At 37.1% G+C, this 18345-nt stretch overlaps 1 protein-coding gene across 2 annotated transcripts in view; it reads left to right on the top strand.

The window, feature by feature from the left end:
- Positions 1–448: 448 nt before the first annotated feature.
- NOX4 (NADPH oxidase 4) overlaps positions 449–18345 on the top strand; it is a 147634-nt gene continuing 129737 nt past the window's right edge. For both annotated transcript variants that reach the window (XM_060017237.1, XM_060017239.1), the window contains exons 1-2: positions 449–514; positions 2847–2942. In XM_060017237.1, coding sequence (XP_059873220.1) covers positions 458–514; positions 2847–2942 — 153 coding nt within the window. In that variant the 5' untranslated portion in view covers positions 449–457. The remainder of the gene's footprint in view (positions 515–2846; positions 2943–18345) is intronic.

Consider the following 18345-nt stretch of genomic DNA (forward strand, 5'->3'; position numbering starts at 1 on the left):
CCACTCTATGTCTGAGTACCAGTCTCCACATCTTGGTGGGTCTTTCGGAGCGGCGCAGGCCGGGCTGAGGCTGCTGGGGGACGCCTCCTAGATCCTAGCCCAGGACATCCTGCACTGCGGCAGCCACAGCAACAGGCTCGCCCCCAGACAAAGGGGCCGGCTCGGCGGGGCGGACTCGCGCAGCCGGGGAGCGCGCGCTCGGCGCAGGGGGTCCTGGCGGCCGGAGGGCGCAGCGCAGACCCCGCGAGGGCCGAGTCCGCGGCGCTCGGGAGACCCGGTACCGGGGCGCATACCCCGCCCGGCCTGGCGCGGCGCCGGGCTTCCATTCAGTCTTTGACCCTCCGTCCCCACCCTGCCCCCCCCGCAGGCCGCACGCACCACTGTAACCGCTGCCCCGGCGGCCGCCGCTGCTTGTCGGGCTGGCGGGCGGAGAGCGCGGCGCGGCGGGGCCGGCGGCATGGCTGTGTCCTGGAGGAGCTGGCTGGCCAACGAAGGGGTTAAACACCTCTGCCTGGTAGGATGGCGGGCGAGGCTCTCCCGGCGTTTTGTCTCTGGGACAGCGATTTTGATTCATTCTCTGAGCGAGCGCGGGTGGGGAGCTGGAAGTTTTGCCTCTAACGCAAACATTCTCAACTAACAAAAACTTTCTGCCGGGAATACCTGGAGATAATAACCATCCGCTTCCTCCCTTCCTCCAAGTGCTGGGCAAATTTCCTACACTTTTGATGGGAGAGCGGATGTGGAGGAAGGGAGAAGAGATCGCTGTTAGTGAATACAGCTTTTTCCTTAACCATTTAAACATCCCCCCCCCCCCCCGCCTTTTGCTCTTTTTCCAGATTGCTTCTGTTGGTCTTATTTTATACAGCAAAGTCCTATTTTTCATTATCTATTGTTCATACAATTGATATTTTTGAAGTTTAACAACATGCAACGCCCGGGACGTGGTGATGTCGCTCATTTCTTAGTCTCATTTTGTCCTGCAAGCGGATAACTGCTATCTTTAGGAGACCTGTTTGCATCCCAGATGCTTAATCTCAGGTGTGCAGGGGCTGAGTGAGGTCAGATAGGTTTTCCTCTGAGTGGTTTTCAGCTTGCTGGTCAATTGAGAATGCTCTCCAAAGCCTTTCCTATTCTGATGTTTTTTATGACTTTAAAACTCATATTATTTAACATGGATTGCAATAGTTATGGCTTAAGATTTTTATGATATGTTTAGAAAGTGAGTGTGGGAAAGACCATTTAAGGCCTTTAGGAATGTCTACCGTGCACTCACACAGCTGGGTCAATTCCCTGAGAAATACTGAAGAAGCTGAAACCCTCAAGGATCAGATACTTTGTTGGAAAATAAGGCTTGCTAATGTGAAGGCAATTTAAGAATGCCAGACTGAAGAGGCTCAATAAAAGTTTGTTGAATTAAATTGAATGATAATGAACTTTGGTTCGGAATTGCCCTACATAGAACCCTTTTCCAAACTTCTGAATATCATAGACAAATAAACTTTCAAAAAGCAAAAACTAAATGGAAACCAACACAGACTATACAAATTTTACTGCAAGGACAATGTTTTAAATGAAAAACAAAAATACCATTGCTGTGCTCATTAAAGAAAATTTCCTTTTAACACAAAAATAACTGTAAGAAATACTGATTACCTTCAGCTTCTACAGAAACTCATTACCTTTCCTCTCCCCTCTCTCTCTCCCCTTTCTGATTATTTTTCATTATTTTATCCTCAGATCTATTCTGTAAGATAGGTAGGCCCATTCTTGCCTTCATCCTAATTTTATACACGAGGAATTTGAAGCACATGGACAGTAACAAATTTGCCCAAGGTCTCAGAGGCATTAAGTAGTAGATTCCCAGAAGCCAATACCCACGCTCCTCCTCTACACCATGGAGCCATCGTTGAACTAGAATTTCCCTGCCTTCTGAGCTGTAAAGCTTTAGACCCCAAATGGAGTCATGGTTGGCAACTCCCCCCAATAATCTGAGGTGTGTAGGAATTTACCAATGTGCTGCTAAGACAGTACACATTCTCAAAGGACGGGCTTGTCTATTATTTATATTATTTGTCTTTTTATTGTGTGGCATTTCCTGAATGCAGCCATTAACAGAATAGTTCCTGGATGTTTGCGTTATTTTATTGTTCTTAAAGTTTTAAATAGAAGTGTCCCAGGAGGCCAAAAAAAATTATCTTAACACCTGCTTGCATGTTTCTGGTTGCACCCTCAAACAGCTTTGAAATGCTAAGGAAATAAGATTGGACTTCTTTCCTAATCTCACTTCACTTTCTAAACATAACATAAAAATCTTAAGCCGTAACTATTGCAATCCATGTTAAATAATATGAGTTTTAGAGTCATAAAAAACATCAGAACAGGAAAGGCTTTGGAGAGCATCATAACTTCCATTTAATTTGTTAGAGAGGAGATTGAAACCCTTTTCTCAGCCCTTTGAGCTCACCAGCCTCCCCCATCAACCCCTACCCCTGGGCCATTGCACAGCCTGATAGCCTGTATTTATATATGTTTTCATGAGTTTATTTGATTAATGTCTATTTCTCTCATAAAATGTGAACTCCCCAAAGGCAGGTACATTTCTGTTTCTGCTCATTCTTATTTCCCTGGGCTTGAAACATGAGTAGGTTCTCAGTAATTATTTTGAGTGAAAGAAATGAAAGCCCGGAGGAGAATAAATTTCCCAAGTTCTCTTCCAATAATACTTTGTTGCAATGACTAATTGAGGTTCCATTGAAAGTACTGTGTCCAATGAATGTACTTGAGGTGTCCATTCATCAGGTAATGTTTATTTTTAATTTTTTTCTCTCACCCTTCCTATGATTTAGCTTATCTGGCTGTCCCTGAATGTCCTGCTTTTCTGGAAAACCTTCCTGCTGTATAACCAAGGGCCAGAGTATCACTACCTCCACCAGATGTTGGGGGTAAGTGGGACTTGGTTGACCTGTGGAATGGCTTTAATGTGGGCAGAGGACGCTACAAAGCTTGGTCAGTGTTTACATTCATTAAAGAAACACCAGGAGGGTTGTTCATTTCAGAAACATTTGTTACTGTCTAAAGTGGTCAAGTTTTCATGATTTATCATTTATACTGGTCCAAGTTAAAACGACTGACTCTTTTAAGAGCCAAAGATAGTATCTTCTAAAGTGAACTGTTGGGCTAGTAGTATCTGAGAAAAGTGCTACTCCTTGCCAGCTGCAAAGAGCCCTGAGGTCTCCTTCACTTGGAGGACCAACCCATGACAGGATTTTAGTTTTTACTAAATCAAGACTTCAGCCCGCCCATCAACTTACAGAGAATTTCTGCACTGTTTCCTTTTACTGTCAGTTCTCACAAAGTATGTGTCTAAGGCGGTTATTCACTTCTGGGCATTTCTCAGCGGCTTGCCCTAGGTTAACTGCTGCTTGTGGTTCCAGTGCTCTGGTCTAATAGGAGAACGATATAGTGCAAAACTTTGCTCTGATTTATCTCAGGTCGATATTTTTCTTTTCTCCATTCCATGATGTTTCTGTTCTTATTCTTCCTCTCCTTCCCCTTCCTACTTGTCTCCTGAACAAAAGGCAGTGGCACTGAGCACATCTTACTTTGTACAATACAAGGAGACAGCTTTTTCTAAGCAAAAGCAAAAAATATAAAACATATTGAAAAATCTTAGGGTATCTGAAAAAGCAGATTTTGTCATTCCTTTTCACTGGGGAAGAAAATACATTCTAAATAGGAGATGCATTTTTTTTTCATGGTTTAATGACTATTTAAAATTCTGACTAGTTCAGATGAATTTAGTGGAGCCAGCCTTCCGTTTCCTGCTTTACAGTTATAGATCTCATTTATCTTTAAACCTCAGCTCCTATAGTAGTGCTTGGCACATATTAAGATTGCAATAAATTGAGGCTGAATTAATTGATGTATATTTCATTTTATACAGTAAGGTACTATCTTCAATATCTGTTGTTCGCACAGTTGATATTTTTAAAGTTTAACAACTGTTTTTTTAAAGAATTTTTTTGAGAGCTGTTTAAAGTTCACAGTAAAATTGAGGGGAAGGCACAGAGATTTCCCATATGTTCTCCTATCCCCACACATGCATAACGTCTCCCATTATCAACCTTCCACACCAGAGTGATACATTTGTTACAATTTGATGACCTACATTGACACATCATAATCACCGAACATCTGTATTTTCAACTGATGGATTGATAAACATAATCTCAAAGATTAAACTCATTTTATTGCAGATTCTTAAATCTGAACATTTCTTTCTTTTGTCCAACCACCCTGACATCCAGCCATCCAGAAAACTGTCATGAAACCTTTACTTTTCAAATGGGCACATAGAGAGTAACACCTCCCCTTTGCCCTCAGGTTGCTTACAATCTAATGGAAACTCCAACAACTAATTAAATAAACAAGTTAAAAAATTTTCTCTAAGGAACACAGGAAGGTTTACTGGCCTATCATGTTACTTTGTTTCCTAAACATTCCCCCTTAGGTATAAATTAGCAAACATGAGGTTTTTCAGTGGGAGCTATATCTGAACTATTATATAACTTATGAACAACTTGGAGAAAACTCTTGAGCGTTACGACGGTAAAATTTGCCTTTAAAAAATGGTAAATCTTGATCAGGACGTAGTTGTAATAATATAAAATCTAAGCCTAGACAACTTGGAATGTCATAATTGAACTTTGGATTTCAGCTCTATGACATTGTATAAGCTAAAATGATAACTTATTGAAAAATTAATTATGTTGGAAACCAACAAGTTAATTTTTTATGAGTTTGGATGCTGTGTAACAGCTTCAAATTTATTTTGGTGACAAGTCAGATATGAAGAATACACACACACACACATATATAACCCAACTAATTAAAAAAATACATGTTTCACCTCTCTCTACCTCAACCCACTTCAGTGGTTTTGTTTGAATAATATGACAGGCTAGTGAGGTTCAATGGTGAGGGCTACAGAATAGCTGGCACATAGTAGGGGCTCAATAAATATTAATCAGTTGAATGAAGACAAAAATGATAAAAGGACTCAATGGAAGACTATGAGTAAAAAATGCAAGAGGCAGACTGAAGGAGAGAAAGGTCGTTGTAAATTAGTTTTCATGGAAACATAAGAATGATCATAGTGGGTTGACCCTTAACCCATCAAGTCAGGAGTCAACATTTTATGAAGAGTCATAGTGGAAAGGAATAGCTTTTCTTCTTGGCATCATGGCGGAGGAAGAAAGATGACTTAAAAAGTCTCACTTTTCAGTAATCACCTATCTGAATTTTCTAGTCATTAATTTATCTACACCATTTGGAATAGATATCATCTGTACTTTTACTGAAAAAGGAACTCTATCTATAGTTTGACTATTGTTTAATGAAGGAGTATTTAATTTTATTTGTCCTTGGCTTATCTTTTCTAATCTTTTGATGATTGTGGCATTGTTGCATAGTATAAGAATTTGCGGGCATTTTTCAAATTGCAAAGAAATACAGTATAATGATGAGATATAATTAATTTTAAAATAAATATTGCAGGCTCCCATGTTTTACATGTTTAATAACTATATATTATGAACTTAATGCCTTAGAGCAGTTTTTTAGAGCCTACCAAGCACTCACAAGAACATGGTCCCACCATGATAGAACTGTAGGAATCCTGCAAAGGACATAGGTACTCTGATATTATAAGTCCCTTTTAGGTAAATTTTAAGTTCATAAAAATTATGATGGTATTTCTGGAAATGAATTTGATTGCTACCACTTTAAAACACAAATGGAAACAGTACTTCCATTTGTTGAACATTTTGATAATAGCCTTTAGTCTAAGGTTGCTGTTATGCATCTGTAAAATGTAAGGTAATAATAAAGTTGTACTAGTCTTATAGGAATAAAGGGTCCACAGGATATAGCTCATTTGCAGGAAGACATAGACATTCAGAAGCAGTAAATTCTTTGTAGTGGTCTGAAATCTCTGCTTTCTATTGAAAGATGATTTATTCAACTGTTTATTTATACTGATGATATACTAGTCACTTTACAAATGCTGTGTTTGAGCTAGGAAACTATTCTTCCCATTTGCACCTGGGGAAGTATAGGCTGAGGAATCTGAATGAATGATTTGATCAGGTTCCTTTGGGTGGTCAGTGTCAAAGCTAGGATTTGAATGCAGTGCTCTCTGGCCTTTTGCTTTTCCCTCATACTACACAGATTTTCTGAACCACTTCACTGGCCCATCTGAGATATTTCTGTTACTGGTTAGTATTACTCTTTATCAGTGCTGCCCAATAGATATATAATGTGAGTCATATGTAATTTAAAAATTTCCAGTAGTAATTCAAAAAAGTAAGAAGCCAGTGGCATTTAACTTTAACAATATATTTTATTTAAAATAATATATCCAAAGTACTGTAATAGATTGAAGCATTCAACATGTGGTTAGTATTTTTTAAAACTATTACTGAGATAGTTTACATTATTTTTGCCTGTTCTTGAAATAGTGTGTATTTTACACTTATGTACATCACAATTCAGTCACTAAATTTTCATCAGAAATACTTGACCTGTGTTTAAATTTCATAAAATTTTACAGATGAAAACGTGTATTCACATACCCAAGTTGTTCCAAACATATTTAAAGATTTTCCTATAACACAAATGAATATCAGCTTTTAAATTTGAATTAAGGGACTTACCTGGCAGTCCAGTGATTAAGACTTCATCTTCCAATACAGGGGGTTCGGGTTCAATCCCTGGTCAGGGAGCTAAGATACCACATGCCTGGCAGCCAAAACACCAAAGCATAAAACAGAAGCAATATTGTAACAAATTCAATAAAGACTTTAAAAATCGTCCATATGAAAAAAATCTTCAAAAAAAAATTAAATTAATGAAATCAATGAACCTAAAAATTCAGCTCTTTTGTGGCCCTAGACACATTTCACATGCTCAATAGCCATGTGTGGTTAGTGGGTACCATTTTGGACAGTATATGTGTTGGCTGTGGTGGGGGGAGATTTTCCTACCTTCATGGCCAAATGCATTTATCATTTTGCTTTAAGGCAAGCAACTAGTCACCCATCAGCCCAATAAAAAGACATCAGCATATGGGTAGTCCTCTTGTTCCCTCTCTCCTGAACAGGATTTAATATTGGGTAGGAAGTTGTGCACTCTAGTTATTGGCATATAACTATAAAAATATCTCTGACTTCTCCCTAATCTTCCTAGCTTTCTGGGGTGGGAGCCTTTGAGAATGAAGGTAAAATTCAGAACTGGAGTATCCATTTTTATTACTAGTAGCCTTGGTGACTGTTCTCAGACCAAAATTAAGTGTTAAGGGAAAAGAAGATCTTAAATGATGGAAGATAAAATAATGTTGAGATTTAATATGTCTTAGTAGGAGTTTTCATCAGAATTGTTTTTTCCCAGACTAGGCTGACCCAGGCCTGGAGGCAACATGGTCACGGCTGGTTTATGCCTGAGTTAATGTGCTAATCAGACTGTGCACTTCCTAGGAGATGTTTAATTATGACATGCTGTGAATATTGGAATCTTAAAATTAGCTAAGAGGGAAAAAAAAGTGTTTTGAGGAAAACCAAAACAAACACCCAAACAAACAAACCAAACAATAACTTTCCTCACCTTCCCATAAGGATGTTTTAAACAAAGGACTCCATTGATTACTTAAGTTGAAATCTGTGTTGATTTATTTATTTTCAAAGAATGGAAAATGTATTTAGTACTTTAATAGCAAATACTAATGTGTTGTGACAGACTCTGAGAAATTCAGTTTCCTAAATTTTTTGAAATGTTGGGGCAATTTAACTCAGGATACTATCTATAGTATAGAAGCCTTCATATTCATGTTCACCTATTTCCGCGTTCTATTTCTGACATTGGAACAATTAAAGGATATAATTTAATTGATATAAACATTTTAATTTGCAAAGAGAATGCATTTTATGGTACCAGATTCAATTAGTCTTTGTTTTATATATTTTTCCCCAAAGCTAATATTTGGGGAAATATTTGGGGAAATATTTCTCACGGTGCCATGATGAGAATTTAATTTTTTTTTTTTTGCTTTATCTCACAATTATTATTTTAGATCTGCTACATGGTCATGAGGAGCTTTTCTTTCTTGTTTTTAAACTCTTATTGCGATACCTATGTTGATTGGTATCTCAGTAAGAAGTTGTGAAGCAGAAAGTTGTGAGCATTGAGGTTTTTTTCTAATCTTGCAATGATGATCTTTCTTTGGTCAATCATTATGCTTCACGTGATTTAGAAACATTAACAATTTACCCTCTCAAGAGTCCTAAGACTTGTATCATAATTAACATTTTTCAGAGACAGAAGTCTGATGTCATGTGAGTTTCTTAAGGGTGGAGATTGGAGTATCTGGACAAACAGACCTAGGATTTTAAGTCACTGTTGATTTTACAGCTGGCCTAGGCAGCTTTAATTTTGCTGAGAAGGAATATATGCCTCCTGTATGCCTCCTGTCATTTTCAGAAAAGGCTTGATCATTAACTCTTTCCTTCTATTGCACAGAATATTGTGGTTTCAATTCAGAGGATGCTTTTAAATAAGTTGGTTTCGTTTGTTTATTTGTGTTTATTCTTAACATTCTGCTATTGAAAACAATTTACTTCTTGTTTATTGACAGGTGAAATGAGTTACATTACATGATGCAACCATTATGTACTTAATCCATTTACAATAGAGACTCATATAATTTTACACTTGAAAGAGAGCTTTGTAATCTTTACTTAGATTTCTTCCTCATTTTCCCAAATAGAAAAATGAGGTTGAAGTGATTTGCTCATTATTACTCACTCGATTAGTGGCTTGGTCACTATCCTGGTTCATTGCTCCTCTCAGTCCAATATTCAGCCTGTTATAATGAACAACTCTATAGATATATGCAAGGCACATTAAACGCCATACTCTGTAGACCACTAGTTTTTCATCTTATGTGAAATGATATTTAAAGATGTTGAGCAATTCAAGAAGTTATGAAAAATTATTGATTTACACCCAAGATAACATATATTTCCAGTATTACAGTTGTTTTTGACAAATTGTTAAGGATTATGAGATTTATTTTTATTTAAATTTTTTCTGATTCCATGATGTTTGGCAGAATTTTAGCACAATGATTAACCTCTTTGTTATATTCACCTAAATACCCAGTGTATAATTCTCTTTTATCAATACCATCCAAAATAGCATAGAATTGGAACTTGGCATTAATTTCTTAGATTTTCAAATCTACTTCCTTCATTTCCTTATTAATAGTATCAATAGCAGATTGCATTCATTGAGGACTAAGTACCAGGTATTACTCTAAGAGCTTTGCTTGGATTAATTTAATCTTTTCACCCATCCTATGGAGTAGATATTTTTAATTCTTAATTTTCCAGCTAAGAAATTGAATTAAAGAAGCTCTGTAACTTGCTAGTGAGTGACAGAGCCAGATCTCTAGCCCAAACGTCCTGATTCTAGAACTTGTACTCTTAACCATTGGGCTCTTCTGCCTCTAGGCAACATTAGTATTACCGTAGGCTGAACCATATGTAATTGTCATTTTGATAGAAGAAAAATAATCCAAGGGATTCCCTGGTGGTGCAAGGGTTCCCTGGTGGTGCAGTGGTTGAGAGTCCGCCTGCCGATGCAGGGAACACGGGTTTGTGCCCTGGTCCGGGAAGAACCCACATGCCGCGGAGTGGCTGGGCCCGTGAGCCGTGGCCGCTGAGCCTGCGCTTCTGGAGCCTGTGCTCCGCAACGGGAGAGGCCCGCGTACCGCAAAAAAAAAAAAAAAAAAAAAAAAATCCAATATCAGCCATTGATGTGATTCAACCTAATAACAACTATAACCATTTGTAAATCACATATTATGTACCAGACACAGTCATTTCTTTGCTCTTTTATAATCTCATTTAATCCTTACATATTTAATTTAATCCTTATAATAACCCTGGAGGATAAGAATGATCACTTTACAGAACTGAGAAACAGATTCTGAGTGGTTAGGTAACTTCCCCCAGGTCACATAACTAACAACTGGAGAAGCCCAATTTGAGCCCACATTTGTCTCATACTAAGACCACACCCTCAATCACGCTGCTCCTCCAGGGAGGTTCTGAGACACAGAGGGTTAGAGCCTGGAATTTTCTACTCTTATCCAAGGTTCTTATGCATCCCACCACGGTGGCTCTGGGTAAGACTGTTTGTATGTATGTTTGTGTGTTTTTGTATTAATAAGTAAAGATAAGAATATAGTGTATAGATTATTCTTAAACCTGAAGCAGACTTATATACCTCATCCTAACTGATTCCTACTGCATTAATTTGCTCAGGCTTCCATAACAAAGGACCACAGACTGGGTGGCTTTAACAACAGAAATTTATTTCCTCATAATCCTGGAGGCTGTATGCTTTTTCCTAGGGATCACCCAGCCTGAGGGAATGAAGCTTGTAGAACTGCAGAATGTTATAGGCACCTTAGGTATTGTTCTAGTTCATTTATCTCATTCGATAGACAGATTTAGTATTGGGAAATGCCTTCTTTATGGACTCAGTGCAAAGTTGAATGTGGACAATAGTTCTTCAAACTCTAGTCAGTGTTTCTAGTTCATCATGCTAAGCATTGTGTTTATCATAAAATTGACTTTAAAAATGCCTAGGTAATTCTATGGAGGAAAATCAATCATCCTTAATCCCTATTGACAATATCATAAGCTTTGGAGCTATATGGATATGAGTTTGAACCCTGGCTCAGGCATTTATCTCCCTTTATGATTTTGGCAAATTACTTCTCTGAGACTAAGCTTAAGTCATCTTCCTCTTAGGTTAGTTGTGAAGATTCCCTGAGAAAATGCAAGTGAAATGTTTAGCACTTGGTGCATATGTGCTTAGCAAAAGATAGCATTACTATAAATATTAAGTAATATTAGTTAGCATTAATGGTATTAATACTATTAATAGTAAATAGTAATAGAAATTATTTATGCTTATCAATGAAAATATTAAAAGGAATTCAGAGAAATATAAAGATGGAAGGAATTTGCTGAGCAAATGGCAGATGGCATTAAGACAGAGACTTTTCCTTTCCTTTGATTGGCCTCTGGCTGACCCCCAATCCTTGTGGACAAAGGAAGCCTGTCAGTTGCTATTTGTAATTGGCACAAAATTTGTAGCAACTTGGTTATGATTGCTGAGTGGAATTTTATCTTGAGGTAGAACGCATTTTATTCAGAAAAGCTTGTATTAATCTTCATTGAATTTTGGAGTCTTCAGCAGATAAACAGGGTAATAATGCCTAGTTCACAAGATTACTGTGAACCTTAAAGACAATTAAAAGAAGTAACCTCGGGCTTCCCTGGTGGCGCAGTGGTTGAGAGTCTGCCTGCCGATGCAGGGGACACGGGTTCGTGCCCCGGTCCGGGCAGATCCCATATGCCGCGGAGCGGCTGGGCCTGTGAGCCATGGCCGCTGAGCCTGCGCGTCCGGAGCCTGTGCTCCGCAACGGGAGAGGCCACAACAGTGAAAGGCCCGCGTACCGCTAAGAAAGAAAAAAAAAAAAAAAAAAGAAGTAACCTCAATAATATCTACAGCCAACATTCACTGAAATGTTCTCATGGGCCAGACATGATAAATTCTTTATACATTCAGTGTCAGAGTCCTGACTAGTCTACAAGGTAGGTTCTATTACAAAAGAGGCAGCTAAAGCACAGAAATTATAAATAATTTGCTCATGGATTAAAGTACCTTGCACAAAGCCTATGATGTAATGAGTTCCCAAAATGCCAGCTTTCCTCTTTCCTTCCCTTTTCTCTCATCCTTCATATTCATATACAGCAATTCACTTAACTGTTCTGTACTCCCATTAAAACAGGATGAAATGATCCCACTTATCTCAGAGTGTTGTACTGAGGATTAGGTATGACTTAACAGGCAACTACTTTGAAGAATTGAAAGCATCACAGATGTAAAACGTAATGGTTATTATTACATATTGTTTCTGTCTCCTATTCATTCCTGCCAGCTTTTAAGGCTCCAGCCATTGGTACTCTAACAGAGCTCCTTTGGGAGTCGTAAAGGACAGTTTGGACAAAGAAATGAGATTTCATTTTCATGACAGAAAAGCAACAAGTGGCCCTTAACATCTAATATGCTTTACTCCAGTATTGATTATTGAAGTGGGATCTTAAAGGGCTGTGACATGTTGTAATTAATAATTGCCAAGGCATGAACTAAGAGTGAGACTTTAGTATAAGAGTAAATTACCTAAAGGCAGAGTGAGCCTACCTTACTTCTTAGTATCCATGTCTTAATGCAGCTTTGTGATGTGGTAAATGCTGATGTAATAAATAGTCTTGTGAAATGTAGTTTCTTTTCAGTTCTGGCAATGGGATTAAAGAAAAAGTAGATAAAGAAGAAGATGGTTATTCCATGATCGGTAGAATTTGTTTACATTTTTAGAAGCTGGAAAGTTGAATTTGACAATGACGCCTATCTATGGATAGATGAATCCAACACAGATTTTATAGGGAAAAGTTGCATGCTTTGATGATTTTCATGGATTTGGAAATTGTTAAAGTCTCCAGACACATATCAGGAATCCCAGAGGTCTGACATAGTTTAAGGCAAGAAGAGATGAATGATGTACACAAAGTGAAAGCATCTTATACACCTGAGATTTTTAAAAAATAGGTACATCAATGCCAAGATAAATTTAAGAAATGATTTATGGCAAATGCCTTTCTGACTATAGTCATTTTTCCTATGCTAGTGTTATCAAAATAAGCTTCTAAACAAGTTTCTCTCCCCCACCCCCCCGGGCTATACTTTTGGTTCTCTTTGTTGACTTCCATTCCCCCAGTATACCCTCTGTTATGTGCCTTTCAATTAGCATTTTATCCTGAGTGAACTCCCTGTCGCCCCACCTCGTATAGGAACATGATTTCAAGGATGCCCTAAGAAGAGACAGTTGTGGAGCAAGAAAATAAGAACTGTCTATTGAAAATACTGATGAGATAGGGTGATGAGAGAGTTTTTAGTTCTCACTGATTTTCCTTGGCTAAGTTACTTTTGTTAAGTTACTTTGAGCCTTTGAGCTTTGTTAATTCTCTTGGTTTGAAAAGCACAGGCTCCAAAGCACATTTGTAAAGTGCTTAGAGTTATGCAAACATAGGTGAAGATACATTTTTCTTTTTTTCTTTTTCCATAGCTCAGAATATCTAAAGGGAAAACCAAGCAAATATCATCAGTGGTCTATACTAATGGATTCCAACTGGAAAAAAAAATGACTCATATTAAACCACAAGAATGTAGAGCTTCAGTAAGGAAGTTCTTCTCCCATCTGAGAAATGGCATTTGTTGTTGGGCATTCTCTGTATTACGTTTGTTACCTACAATAGAATTTTCTGGAGTTAGGGCCTTAGCTTGGACTATGTAGAACCCATCATTGAACTGTTCAGTTATTTTGATCTTGTTTGTACATTTTTTAAAACTTAAGAGAGTGATAAATGAGTCAAATGAAAATCTTGGAAAAGTTTAGTTTCCTGGATCGTAATGGATCTACAAGGTTTCCTTAACTTTGGTTTGCCTGAAGAAAACTAGTCTTAGACTTGTACTGGTTTTAAAGCTTGAGTGTGTCATGCTTAAAGAAGAAAATATACTTTGTTCAACCCACAAATTTTATATATATGAAATTTAATTTGTTAAAGTCTTGTGTGACATTCATTCTAATTCTTATCAAAACCAAGTGCCTGCTATTGCTTTTTCCTAGCACAGAGCGACTATTAGCTTAAATTTCAAATAAAAAGTAATATCTGTAAAAATTTCAGAGTATCAATGGCAAAAGTATAATGTAGTGAAAAGAACATGGATTTTGTGGACAAATTGACCTAAGTTGAAATCTTGACTTTACCTCTCAATAACTGTATCTTTATTGAAATCTTCAAAACCTAGTTTCCTCAATTTTAAATTGAGAATTATATTATTAGATTGAACTACATGAAAATTTCCATATTGAAACATTTTGACTTACAAAAATGGCAATTTGGCATAGTTTAACCTCGTTTCTCTCTTTTAGGATTATTATTATTATTATTATTTTTGAGGAGAGGATTAAGTAAGATGAAAAAGAAATCAGTGTGAAGACCACAGATTGTGTTACTTCCCTTCTTTCTAATGGCAAGTTATAGTAGACAAATTCATGACAATGCTAGACTCATTTCTTTCAGGAAACACTGTTGAAGTTAAGAATGTTTTGACATTGCAATCTCCTTGTAAATGTTTGCTAATGACTAAAAGTTTCCAGTAACTAAGAGAAGTGTTAAGGCCTAATTTTGTGCAATGTATAAATTCTGAAGTATTTAAAAAGATAGTTTGCAAAGTATAGTATACATTTTTTCTTCATTATGGTTTCAGAAATATTTAAGCTCACAATTAATTGCTTTTCAATTGGCAGTAGTTTTCAAATTTTAGCTCCAAATTTCTTGGCCTTTTTTAAACTTTCCATCAAGCAAACCAAAGTTTGAAGTTCACGTGAAGAGAACAAATTTTATAGGACACTAGCAGTGAATCCTCTCTGTAAAAACAAAGGAGTTAGAAAACTATGTTTCTGATGTTAGGTACAGAGTGTTTAAACATGTACCTCAGTTCACAGCACACTGTCTTCATGGGTCTGTGCAAGGCCCCTGTTTGCTTTCTTCACCATTTGTTTGGCAAATTTTTTTTTTTTTTGCGGTACGCGGGCCTCTCACTGCTGTGGCCTCTCCCGTTGTGGAGCATAGGCCCCGGACACGCAGGCTCAGCGGCCATGGCTCACGGGCCCAGCCGCTCCGTGGCATGTGGGATCTTCCCGGACCAGGGCACGAACCCGTGTTCCCTCCATCGGCAGGCAGACTCTCAACCACTGTGCCACCAGGGAAGCCCTATTTGGCAAATTTTTTTAATAATGTGAAGACATGTATCATTCTATATTGAATGCTGATGACACAGAATTAGAAACTTCACTTCTAAGAGATAACCAACTGTATATATAAAATCTATGTCAATTTCTCTATCTATATTTATGCATGTATATGTAGATAAACATTTATATGCATGTATATTATTAATTCAAAAATATGTCACAGATATTATTATTTCATTTCCATTACACAAGTTTAATTTATCTTATTTTTAATGGCTACATAGTATCCCATAATGTGTATGATAATTTGTTTTATATTTCTCCACTGTTGGCCTTTTTAGTTCTATTCTTTGTATCACAGATTGTACTGCAGTGAGTATCTTAGAAATTTACCCTTGGTTTGCTATTTTCCTTTTTTATGAAAGTCCAAGATGTGATATTTTGGTCTTATTTAATGTTAGTTTTTTAGGGAAAAAAGGTTAAACTTTATTTACATCTTCTCTCTTATACCAATATATCATCTTGTATTTGATTTAATGTATTGTTCTACCAGCAGATGAGCTAGTATGGCCACTGTAAGTTGACCAATTAAACACTGAAGACTTTGTCAGAAGTGTCTAATACTTAAATATGTGTGTATCAGAAAGTTTAAGTAAATGGTCTGTAACAAATGATCTATTCATCCAGTCCATCTTTACTTTACCTACTCTGTTAGGTATTTGGGCCATTTTAATGCATCTGGAGTTCTTACTCTTAGAATTGATAACTTCTTGGAGACAGTGTATATATATATATATATATATATATATATATATATATATATATATATATATATTTATATTTATATTTATATTTATACATATATATTTTTTTTCTTCAAAGAAAGACTGGAAGACAGTGAACTTGATTCAAACTTGGAAGTTATGGTTGAAAGATGCTGAGTTAGCTAACAGTGCTAGTATTTCAAAGACAAAGATAGAACTTAAAGACACTTTTATAGTTTCAATTAAAAATGTTATTAGCTAACAGGATTGAGTTCGGCAGTTATAAAATAGATATGTTTAAAAGTAGGTTATGCTTGACAGACGTGCGAGAAAAATCTTAATTTTGAATATCCTATATTCAATATATGAGTTTTAATACATGTCATTATGGATATTCTGATTAAAATTCTAACCAAGTGAATGGGTACTATTGCTATGAGTATTGTTTCCTTCCAAAAATTACTCCATATGCTCAGGTTACTAGTATATCTGTTTTGGCTTCCAAATTTTAGGAGGAATATTGAGAAATTGAAAGTGGTGTGAAGATGAAGAAGAAAGATACAAGAATGATTGTTTCTGATGAAGAGTAGCTTAGAGGTGGCTAAATACTCGGTAATTGTGATCAGATATGCTGGACCTGTGATGTAGGAGAAACAAGGCCTTTCTCAGCTTTTTAGCCAACCAATCTCTGCAAAATACATTTCACTCCTCAGTGCTTTCCCCTGTGCATGGATCATTTCTGTAGGAGGAGGAAAATGTAACAATGACGTGCAATCAAATGCTCTGTAACTCTTGAGGCCCTTGTTGTTGGGCCTTAGAAAGGAGTAGAGAAAAGGGATAGGTGTGAATATCCACAGGGATGCCATAGATGAATTTTTAAAATTCCATTTTAATAATGTTTGTCAGCTAAAGAGGTCAGATAATTTTTACTTTATATGTTTTTACCTTTTAGAACAATTCCATGAGGGAAAGTAGAGGACATTTTTATTACTGTTTTGTTAAATTTTTCAGTGCTAGGTTTTGGAGACAAGTGACCTTGGTAGAGGTCACAGGTGTTAACTGTGGTAAGAATTTCATACCTTTTAATCTGGTGACTGTTCAGTAGACAGCATTGCCTTTAGAAACCCATGAACGTGTTCATATGCAGTTCTGACTGCCATTTATGTTTAAGTTTAACTTTTCCAGACAGACACATAGTCTAGAAGTGAATCTCTTCTGCTCTCTGGGCTTTTGGTACAGGAAAGACACGGTAGACAAAATCAGGACAGAACTATACCATCTATCCATCTTGCTTTCATCTCTCTCTGTAATAGCTACATTTCCTTCCAATTCATAATAGATGTCTTAAGAAAAGACCACATTCCCACTGAAAATGAAAGAAAGTTCATTTCTAGAAAAGGTAGAATGAAGGATGATGACATATAAAAGGGAAGATTTGAGTTAAGCATAAGGATATCTGGATAAAGTGTCAGGATGGACACTTGACTTTTGGTGGTCCCTTGAGCTATATGGAAAAAATGTTTCCCCCAGCTTCCTTCTTTGGAACTGATAGCTTCTTTTAGAGACACTGTTTTTTTAAAAAAAAACCAGTTTATAGATGGGAAGAAAGGTCAACTTGAGTCAAAAATTACATCATAGTTAAAAGTCTCCAGGGCAGTTAGTTGATGGAAACCAGCTAGGATCATTTGGAATGAATTACAGTTTTTTTATTATGGCATGAAGGGACATTCTTGAGCTTTTGGACATACCCCAAGAGCACTGAATTGGTAGTCTATATTGGGATTATGTTAAAAAATAATTACTCCAATTATTATTAACGACTTTCTGGTTGCTCATGACATGTTATTCATTATTGTTTTCGTACAAAACCTTATCAAAATAGTTAGGTAATCCACTTTTGAAGTAGCCCTTCGTTGAAATGTCGTTTTTTTATTCTTAAGTGCAATCTTGCCCCCATGGAATGCTCATCCTATTCTATATTCATATCCTTATCATAATATATTAATGGTACAAACTAAACATTTAAATTAGAACCACAGTTTTGATTTATAGATAGAGGAAAAATAAATTGTTCTGATTTTCTGCCATGAACCCTTTTGGTTACTATAAAGACAATTAAAAAATTCCTACCATTGCCTTGGAAATCATATAGACTACTTTATGGGGTTCTCTCTTCTTTTTTTTTTTTTGCGGTACGCGGGCCTCTCACTGTTGTGGCCTCTCCGGTTGTGGAGCACAGGCTCCGGACGCGCAGGCTCAGCGGCCATGGCTCACGGGCCCAGCCATTCCGCGGCATGTGGGATCTTCCCGGACCGGGGCACGAACCCGTGTCTCCTGCATCAGCAGGCAGACTCTCAACCACTGCACCACCAGGGAAGCCCAGGGTTGTCTCTTCTTGCTCCTGTATTTGCCTCATGACCACTTTCTTTGGCTTTCACTGCTAAAGGAATATTTTCCCCAAGGAGTATTTTTTTGAAATAATTTTCTTTAGTATTGACCATGCGTTTTTGAGGTTCCCAAGGGTAAGAGGCAGTTTGGGCTTGTCCACTTACTATGCTGCCACTTGCTAACTTTGTGGAGGAGATGAGGATATGATAAATAGGTAAACCATTACAATATAGTGGGTTAAGTGCTCCA

This window comes from Delphinus delphis, chromosome 8, assembly GCF_949987515.2.
Source record: "Delphinus delphis chromosome 8, mDelDel1.2, whole genome shotgun sequence".
Lineage (NCBI taxonomy): Eukaryota > Metazoa > Chordata > Mammalia > Artiodactyla > Delphinidae > Delphinus > Delphinus delphis.